The sequence below is a fragment of the Elaeis guineensis genome, chromosome 9, assembly GCF_000442705.2.
Source record: "Elaeis guineensis isolate ETL-2024a chromosome 9, EG11, whole genome shotgun sequence".
Lineage (NCBI taxonomy): Eukaryota > Viridiplantae > Streptophyta > Magnoliopsida > Arecales > Arecaceae > Elaeis > Elaeis guineensis.
The window spans coordinates 33,501,460-33,511,812 of NC_026001.2; the positions used below are offsets into that span (position 1 = coordinate 33,501,460).

Genomic DNA, 10,353 nt, shown 5'->3' on the forward strand with positions numbered 1-10,353 from the left:
AAATATGTGAAAGAAATTTTCTAAACAAAATAGAAATCTAATATTGTGATGCTTGCATAGGATTAAATGCATGCTTCCGATGGCTTCTAGAATCACGTTGATACCTTATTATCTGGTTCAGCAATGCTAGTGGAACATTTTGACAGATTTTGACAAATCACTTTGCTACCTCAATTGTTCTTCTTATTCTTGCTTCAATGTTCAATCTTTCTTTGAAAATTCTTCATTCTTAAAATTCTTGTCCTATATGCACATGATCTACTTTTTAATTTTAATCTTCATTGCTGCAAAACGAACTTTTAAGGAAATCAATTCTCGTGTCTAAGCTTATTGGTTGATGAAGGAAGCTCTCAGTTCAATTAGAGCCTTCTCACTTTCTATGCATGTGAAATCAAATTCTCTTGTTTCCTGTGGTCTGAATCAAAGCATGATATTGTTTTTGCTTATTAAAAATTTGAGGTTCGATGTTACTTTTCTATTTTACCAAGCTCTGGACTAAGCAGATGTAACTTCTCTCATATTAGCTGCTATTCTAAAAAAGCAATTAATTTTATCTTTTGCTCATAAACTGAGGTTATCCCATTCTATTAGTAAGCCAATGATTTTTTTTTTTGAATTCTCTAAGATCAAACAAGTTACATTTATTTATACATTTGCACCAAGTCTTTAAATAGCGAAACTAATTTATGAGATAGAATGGGACTTTAGAAACACCACCTCCGCCCCCAAATCTCTAGAAACACCACCTCCGCCAAAGAAGCAGAATTAGCGATACTTTTATATAGGATGCAAGCGTATTATTAACTAGTTTTTGTTTTATCAGTCGGATATTATACATCATAATTTTAAATCAGGTCATCGAGGATAGGCATTTTTCCTTTTTAACCCTTATTTTTCTCCCTCTTTTGGTCAGACCATGATTGCCGCTTGAGTAAAGGTGGGTGGGCTGATGCAATTTTAATATATCTTACAAGCTTCAGCAGATAAGATTGATACCTGAGCTTATTCTATCCAAGTTTGGACTTTCTAAGTAAACTGTGATTTATATGAGTCTACATTGTTGTAATGCTTTTTATAGAACAGCTAAAAATGCACCTGTAGCCAAAAAGGTTTGTGTACTATCAATTATGAAGCAGAGATTGAATGAATGGACATTAATATAGACCTTATTTATGTTCTGTATTATCTAAAGGCTTTAGGCAAAAATTCTCCTCACAAGTCCAAACAAATTGCATATTCAACTAAAGTATCCTCTTGTTGGGATAAATCAATCAACCCTTGACTCAAGTTAACCGACTCCCGACTTCGACCCAACAAAGGCTGATCGACCGAACATACAACTCTGACTACTGTTTGGCTGACTGGACAAATCATACCGACTCATGGTCAGCAGACCGATTGACATTCGACTATTATCGATCAACAGCAGATAACTTGAACAATCTCTGACTTAAAACCGTTGATATATCAGAACTACTAGCCAATGGTCACTCGGACATTCTACCGACATACCAATATTAGCGACATATAATCGACCAGTCTGCTCAACATGCTATAATCATTACGAACGATTATCGACTACGTGTCATGATAATTAGTAGAGATTAACGACCCACTAACTCCACAATTATGGTCCGATAATTTAGCGCCATAAAAAGCGGGACTACGTACTCAACGGTTACATCAGATTCACCTATAAAAGAAGGGGCCCAGAGCTTTGTTACTCACGATACTCTACTACTATTCACCAATTCTCTCTTTGACTTAAGCATCGGAGGGTCTCCATCGGATACAACTCTGATATGTGAGGATGCTGTTTTACAGGTGCTTTTCACCGATGACAGGGATTGAAGATTGATGCACCAGAAAGAGAAAAAATCTGCAGTCAGTCATGCCTAAAATCAGAGCCCAACTTCAACCGATTTGGCAAGGCACTCTTCCTATCGGAAAGATCCTCCTCCCCACCTCCAGTAGCAGAGCCTAGTTTCTCGCATCCCGTGGTCACCATGGACGTCCAGATCGTTGCACTTGTGCAGCGATGAATATTTTGATGGAGGCAGTCAAAAGCCTCCAACAGCAGCAAATCCAACAGCAACAGCAGCCGCCGGTGGAACAATCGATGGTACAGTCAGTGCCTTCCAGACACAACCGTCGTCCTCTACGGCGATCATCTTCTTCCTCTCTGGAGCGATTGTCTCGATATTTTCATCGAGACAGATGACCATATTCTCAGCACTCTCATCGTGCCACCTACCACTCGCGACGTTCTCCCTCTCCTTCCCATCTCCACAGTGTTAGGAAGGAGAAACAATCCGGACAGCTTCTGCTTCTCCTTCAAACTCGTCAGGATGTTCCATTCCCGGGGTCTCCCGACAATGGCAGTTAGATGACTATGAACGCAAGTTCCGAGAAATCGAGCACCAACTTACCCAACTTCAGGTGGAAGGTTAGAAGTCCTCTAGTGACTATGACTTTCACACCACCCAGCCTCTCTCTCAGTACATCTTGGACGAGCTGATCCTGTCTCGGTTCAAGATGCCACAGGTGGAGGCATACGATAGCTCCATCGATCCAATCGACCACTTGGAGAGCTATAAAGCTCTCATGATGATCCAAGAGGCAACTGACGCCCTCTTATGTATCGGCTTCTCGACAATACTTCAGAAAGCTGCTCGGGCCTGGTATTTCGAGCTTCAGTCAGGAAGCATCGATTCTTTCGAGCAGCTCAAACATTCTTTCGTGGCCCACTTTAGCACTAACCGAAGGTCGTCACGAACATCTGACAGTCTCTTCTCAGTCAAACAAGGAGAGATTGAGACTTTAAGAGACTTTGTGGCTCGTTTCAACAAGATCATACTTGAGATCAGGGACCTCAATGAAGACATGGCTATATCGGCCATGAAAAGGGGTCTGAGGAGATCCAGATTCTCCTACTCTTTGGATAAAACTCTCCCTCGGACCTATGCTGAACTTCTCGAACGTGTGTACAAGTACATCCACATAGACGAGACTGCTTCTGACCGACGTCAGACAGAAGGCAAAAGTCAAAAGAAGAAATAGAAGAAAGGTGGAGCTCCGACTGAATCAAGTTGGCCATCCTCTAATAAGCAAGTTTCACCCTGACGATGGAGTCTGAAGCTGAACTACGATAGGTATGACTCCTATACTCCTCTCTATGCTCTTCGTGCGTAGATTCTCATGGAGATCGAAGGAGTAGAGTACCTACGGCACCCCCCACCGATGAAGGCACCCTCGACGAACCATGATTGGAGGAAGTACTATTGGTTCCATCGTGATCACGATCACGATACCGAATAATGCATCCAGTTCAGGGATGAGATAGAGGCCATGATCCGATGATACTACCTCAAAAATTACCGAAGAGATCAGCTAACTCAACTTCCTACTGACCAACGACCTCAGTCACAAACTGAGGAGGCTATCAATAATCAGCCGACTGCAGGAGTAATCAAATAATCTCCGGACGACCGAACTGGAGGACAACTTCCGAAGAAGAGTCGGCGAAAAGACGACGACTCAATGATGTAATAACTTTTTCAGAAGAAGATGTTCAGAGAATTCAAACTCCCTATGATGATGCTGTTGTTATTTCGGCAATAATAGCAAATTATGATATAAAAAAAATCTTTGTAGATAATGAAAGTTCGACTGATTTTCTTTTTTATTCGACTTTCTCCCAAATCCGACTACCGACTGATCGACTTAGAAGAGTCTCGATGCCATTGATAGATTTTATCGAAAATACTGTGACTGTGGAAGGAAAAATTTCTCTCCCCTTAACCGCGAAAACTGAACCACTGCAGAGCACTATTTTTGTGACATTCATGGTTGTCCGAGTTTCTTCGACCTATAATGCCATGCTCGGATGTCCTAGCCTTAATGCATTAGAGTGATGGTCTTAACATACCATTTGTTGATCCAATTCCCGACAAGGAATGGAGTTGGAGAAATGTGTGGAGACCAACAGTTAACCCAATGTTGCTTCTTAGTCTCCACTCAAAATAATAAACCTGAATACTCTCTGCTGTCGACAAGTTGGACCAAAGAGAGAATCAGAGAGGGGTGAACCAGCTAAACAACTGGTTTCTATCTCACTAAAAGAAGAAGATCCAAAAAAGACAGTCCAAATTGGATCGTAGCTGTCTGATCCAGAGCGATGGTAATTAATAAATATACTAAGAGCAAATGCCGACATTTTTGCTTGGTCGGCCACCGACAGCCGGGCATTTCTTCAGATGTAATAACTTACCAACTCAACATCAATCCGAATGTCAAGCCGGTGAGACAGAAAAAATGATAGAAGGTCATTGATGAAGAGGTCAACAAGCTCCTCGCAGCAGGCTTCATCAGGGAAGCTACTTATCTCGACTGGCTTGCCAACGTGATAATGGTGAGGAAGGCCAATGAAAAATGGAGAATCTGCATCGACTACATAGATTTGAATGAAGCTTGTCCAAAGGACAGCTTTCCATTATCAAAATTGGCCAATTGATTGATGCAACTTTAGGCCATCAACTTTTAAGCTTCATGGATACCTTCGCTGGATACAATCAAATTTGGATGGTGTCTGAAGACGAGGAGCACACAGCCTTCGTAACCGATAAAAGCATATACTATTATAAAGTGATGCCTTTCAATTTGAAAAATATCAGAGCCACCTACCAACGGCTTGTCAATAAGATCTTCAAGTCACAAATCGGATGAAACATGGAGGTATATGTGGATGACATGCTGGTGAAAAGTCTCCAAGCTTCGGAGCATATTCAGAATCTGGAAGAAGCTTTAGCACACTTCGATGACATCAGATGAAGTTGAATCTGACTAAGTGTACATTTGGAGTGACTTTTGAAAATTTTTTTAGATTTTTTGTGTTACAATGAAGAATCGAGGCTAATTCTAAGAAAATAAAAGTTGTCATCAACATGAAGCACCCGAGCTCCAAAAAGAAGATACAGCAACTCAAAGGAAGAGTCGCTGCACTCAGCCGATTCATTTCTAGGTCGGCTGAAAGATGTTTGTCTTTTTTCAAGATTTTACAGCAAACGAAGGACTTTTCATGATCGGATGAATGCCGACAGTCCTTCGAAGACTTGAAAAAGTACTTGGCCTTTCCATCTCTGCTCACAAAACCAAAGGTTAGAGAAACACTGTATCTCTATTTGGTAACTTCAACTGAAGCAGTTAGTTCGGTGCTCATCCAAGAAGATGAAAAATAAATCCAACGACTGATCTACTATACCAGCAAGGTGCTACATAATGTCAAAGTGAGGTATTTAAGAGCGAAGAAGATGATCTATGCTCTGATTATATCATCGCAACAGCTTCGCCTATACTTCCAAGCATACTCGATTGTGGTCTTGACCGATCAGCCGTTGAAGGCAATCTTGCATTGACCTGATACTTCGGATCGAATGGCAAAGTAGACAGTAAAATTTGATGAATTCAACATACAATATCATCCATGTCCATCAATAAAGGCACAAGTTCTAGCCGACTTCATTGTCGAATGTACAGTATCCAACAATAAACCAGAGAATGAAACTGATGATACAATAAAGCAGACCGTGACTCCCAAACCCAACCTAAAGTCGACTTGGGTGCTGCACATTGATGGAGCATCTAATGTGCAGGGCAGTGGAGCAGGTCTCATTTTTATAAATTTCGAAGAGGTAGTTACTGAATACGCCCTTTGGTTCAACTTCAAAGCATCAAATAATCAAGCCGAATATGAAATGCTTTTAGCCGGCTTGAAGATTGTCAAAGAACTTGACATCGACAGTTTGAAGGTCTTCATTGATTCGTAATTAATTGCTGGACAAATCAAAGATGAATTTGAAGCCCGAGACCCAATCATGATGAAGTATCTTCAAAAGATGATGGATCTTATATCAATCTTGAAATACTTTGAGATCTTTCACATTCCAAGAATTGAAAATGCTCGAACCATTGGGTCGGATATTCATTGAATGTCTCAAACAATCGAGTATCGACAAGATCGAGGAGGTGTTACAACTCACTGTTGAACCAAGCTGGATGGATCTGATCATCCAGTACCTGACTGATGGGACTCTCTCTATGAATCCTCAGAAGTCAAACGACTTCGATGGACGGCCTCTCAATATATTATGATGAATGATCATCTTTACAAAAGGTCGTTCTCTCTTCCCTTACTAAAGTATTTGGGACCAACAGATGTCGACTATGCACTCTGAGAAGTTCATGAAAAGATTTGTAAAAATTATTTGGGGGGCAAATCATTGGCCTACAAAATCTTGCGATAAGGATATTATTGGCCCACCATGAAGTAAGATGCAGCTGAGCTTGTCCGAAGATGTGAACCATGTCAGAAATATACAAATATCCAGTACCAACCGGCCAGCCAGCTTACATCAATTGTTGCACCATGACCCTTCGTACAGTGGAGAATTGACATAGTCATTTTACCCCAATATCTGGTCAGAAAAAATTTATTGCGGTTGCTATCAACTACTTCATCAAATAGGTAGAAGCTGAACCTCTGGTATAAATTATCAAAAGTAAGATAGAAGACTTCATTCAGAAATCAATCATATACAGATTCGATTTCTCACACACCATCATCACTGACAATGGTCGGTAATTCGACAATCAGAACTTCAAAGAGTTCTGTGCAAAATTTTATATTACGCACAAACTCATCCAATTGGTCATCCATAATCAAACGAAAAGATGGAGGTAACCAACCGAATGATTCTACATGGACTCAAGATCCGACTGAATGAAGCTAAAGATCTCTGGGTGGAAGAACTATATGCGATCTTATGGGTATACTGAACAACTCCTCATATACTGATGAGAGAATCACTATTCAATTTGGCTTACGAAACAGAGATGATGATCTCGCTCGAGATCAGATTGCCATCAACAAGGATCGAACAATACAGTGAGCCGAGCAATTCTGAGTGTCGGAGAGTCGATTTGGATCTACTTTTAGAAGTCCGATAACAAGCTCAAGTTTAGATGGTTGCATATCGACAAAGAGTAGTCTGGTACTATAATGCAAGAGTCAAACTGAAGATCTTTCGGTCAGTAGACTTGATCCTTAGGAAAATAGAAGTCTCAAAATCTTTGAACCAAGGAAAGCTATCTCCGAATTGGGAAGGATCTTATAGAATAGTCGAAACAATCAGATCGGATGCATATCGACTGGAAACAGTTGAAGGGTCGGCTATCCTCCAAATATGGAATGTCGATAATTTAAAGATGTATCATCAATAAAATTGCCCACGTACATGTTATTTTAGAATGAAATATAGAATTTCAGAATTTCAATCTCGTTCAATTTCTATCAACCATCGACTATATATCAGCTTTCACTGTAAAAGCTGAGCTATCGACTACAACATAGAATTTACCTCAATTTTTCACTATAAAAATCGACATTAACCATATCGGCTTTCACTGTAAAAGCCATAGTACTGACCATCTCTCGGTATTAAATATACTTCGACTTTCCACTGTAAAAGCCAATCATAGTTGAAAGACTAGTATACCGACTTAGTCTTAACTAAATGAAACATTATGCCAATACGATCACGATCAGATTAGAATTATACCGACTTGGCTACAGCCAGTCGAAGGCTATTTGGCTTGCCATCGATTATCAAACGACATGACATACAAACTGATTAATCATTGGACTCAGGGTATTCGACTTATTATCGTTTATCCTAATTCTTAAAGTACGTCAAAAAGAACTACGCAACTAACAGGCGATTCTATAAGTTTCTATCGAACGATCAGTTCGTCGATTAATGTTTGGTAATTAAACAATTTGCAATGCAAACAAGCACAATCAGACAAAAATCTTAACTTAAAAATATTCTTTTTATTCATTATAAAAAGGTTGCAAAATTGGATTGAAGTCTGATTTCAAGTGTCTGATTATAAAAAGAAAACAAAACTACACCGATCAAACTTTATCGCTGTCCTTATCTTTTTGCTCTAGAGAAGCTTCAGGGATTTGGATGACTTCTGGTGGTGGTGGTGTCGGTGTCCTTCCTTCAGCCGACACTGCATCTTCTTCAGTATCTCCATCTTTCGATCCTAGAGGAATGATGCTGCTCAAGTCGAGGTTTGGGTATAATTTTCTGACCGTGTCTCGGCCGTCTTCATATCCGGTGCAGTAAGAGACGAATCTACCTTTGAAGATCACTTCCTTGAATTCTTCTGAATTCTTGAAGTCCTCGATTGCTCGACTCGATGCCTCCCTCACTGACTCCGCTTCCACCTTCGCCAGCTCAATATCGGCTCGTGCCAACTCAGCATCGGCTCATATGGAAGATGACTCTTCTTCGGCCAGTGCCAGCCTTTTCAGACTGGCCCGATGTCATTCACATTCGGCTTCGAGTTCAGCAATACATCCGTCTCGTTCTCGTCTAAGCTGATGGATGGAGTGTTTCTTGCTCTTGATCGTGACTTAAGAGCCAAAATATTTTGACAAGCTGACTCAAGTTCGGCTCTAGAAGATTTCAAATCATCAGTCAATCGGGAGATCTCTTGCTGAAGGTTGGCCTCCCGCTCAGCTATCGACTTAAGCTATTCAAGGGCAGCCACCTTCTCGGCATCGACGATCGCTACTTTATTCATTCGCGATCGATGGAAGTCATCAAATTTCTCATAGCCGACTTCCAAAGCAGACATGTCATGGACCAACTGTAGACGGATGATGAGTCAGATCAGATACAAAAAAGAAAAAGTAAAAGTAATGCAGCTTACCCTGAGTATCATCGAGTAGAAAGATGAGAACATCTCAACCACTGTTCGATTTCTTCGATTCTTTCGATCAGTCGGGAGAATTACAGCTTGGATAAGCCACTTGGCCAATACCGAATTGGCCAGAGCCAACTCATCTCCAGGCACTACAAGGTTGAAATGAACCGTGTGACCCTCCGATGCCGCATCGTCCGTCGAAGTCATCGGAGCTTTCCCTCAATTTTCTGTCGACGTCCCACATTCGAAAGTGAGGGGAAGCTTGAACTCGACTGTGCCAAAGAAACTGCTATCGAAGGAGCAACTGATGCAGCTGCCGACTGCTCAGGTTCGACCACAACCTCTGTTTCAGCCCAAACCTCCTTGGTCGGTGGAGCTATCGATGTTGCTGCGATAGCTCCCTCTCTCATCCCCTCTTTTGCAGATGGCACAGTAAGAAGTACTGTCGAAGCTGACAGTGTCAGATCGGCTCAGAAACTGATGGTACCTCGATTTCTTTAGCCGAAGTTGAAGCAGCAGCTCGAGCTTGTGCTGAAGCAGTAACTGGAGCTTGCGTCGAAGCAGTAGCTGGAGCTTGCATGAAGCAGCAGCTTAACTCGATGTTGAAGCAGCAGCTGGAGCTTGTGTTGAAGCAACAGCTTGAGCCTGCATCGAAACTGTAACTTGACTCTTCTTCGATGGTCAGAAAGATCCAGCCTCAGATGCTGCCCTCTTCCTGACAGCGTGCTGACGAACGTCAGCTAGCAACACTCACGTCTTCGACTGCATGGCTGCAATCAGAACAAAAGTCAACACAATCCAGAAACAAAAGAAGAATGAAATTAGAAATGACCGACTATACTATACCTAAGTTGGCGACCGAACTGAGACCGACATCATAGAGAGCTTGTTCGGTCATAAGCTCCCTCTGTGGTGGGACCGCCATATCCTCCCGATCGCCAACCTCCATCCGACTGTTATCATTGGGATCGATTCTTGGATCACCCCAGCAAGAAGAAAAGCCCCAAGGAAGAGAGGAGGAAGCAAAGAAGAACTGATTCTTCCACCCATGGATGGATAATGAAAGATCGGTAATGAAAGAAAGACCTTTTTGGGGATGAAAATTTCACCAACCCCTGGCCTTGAGATGAGGTCGGAGGATAAGAAAGTACGAAAAAAAAAGGATGAGGTTTGATCGACAGTTACCGACACAATAGAGCAAAACTGATTAATAGTCGGATCGAATTCGGTACCAGCTGAGCAGGACAGAGACCGTAGTAGTCCAAAATATTTTGGACGAACTTTGAAATCAGAAATCAAAGATCTACCCGAACATCTTCAACATAAAAGGCCATCTGGTCTGAAGGAGGGACGTTCACCCGACCATCGGCATCAGGGGCAAAAAGATGATACTGCTCTAGGATGCGATATTGCTCCCAGAGCCATTCGACATTCGGTTTCGAAAGTGAAGAACCTCCACTTTCAGGCCCGATGGAGAGTCGTTAGTCAGATTCTTCGATCGACCGTCCTGAGAAGAAGAACCTCTAGCCATTGAAAAGTAAAAGGCTAAAGAAGATGAAGAATGACTTGAAAAGACAGAGG

At 41.6% G+C, this 10,353-nt stretch overlaps 1 protein-coding gene across 1 annotated transcript; it reads left to right on the forward strand.

The window, feature by feature from the left end:
• The first annotated feature begins 2,535 nt into the window (after positions 1-2,535).
• On the forward strand, positions 2,536-9,434 carry LOC140851487 (uncharacterized). Its single transcript, XM_073243024.1, has 2 exons — positions 2,536-3,037; positions 9,274-9,434. The coding sequence occupies exons 1-2, from the start codon at positions 2,536-2,538 to the stop codon at positions 9,432-9,434; spliced, it is 663 nt and encodes a 220-aa protein (XP_073099125.1).
• Positions 9,435-10,353: the final 919 nt, after the last annotated feature.

Bases quoted from the DNA above. Each gene is read 5' to 3' on its own strand.
- LOC140851487 (XM_073243024.1), top strand. From the start codon at position 2,536: ATGCCACAGGTGGAGGCATACGATAGCTCCATCGATCCAATCGACCAC. The intron at 3,038-9,273 runs GCAAAAGTCAAA...CGATTTCTTTAG, and splicing joins TGACCGACGTCAGACAGAAG to CCGAAGTTGAAGCAGCAGCT.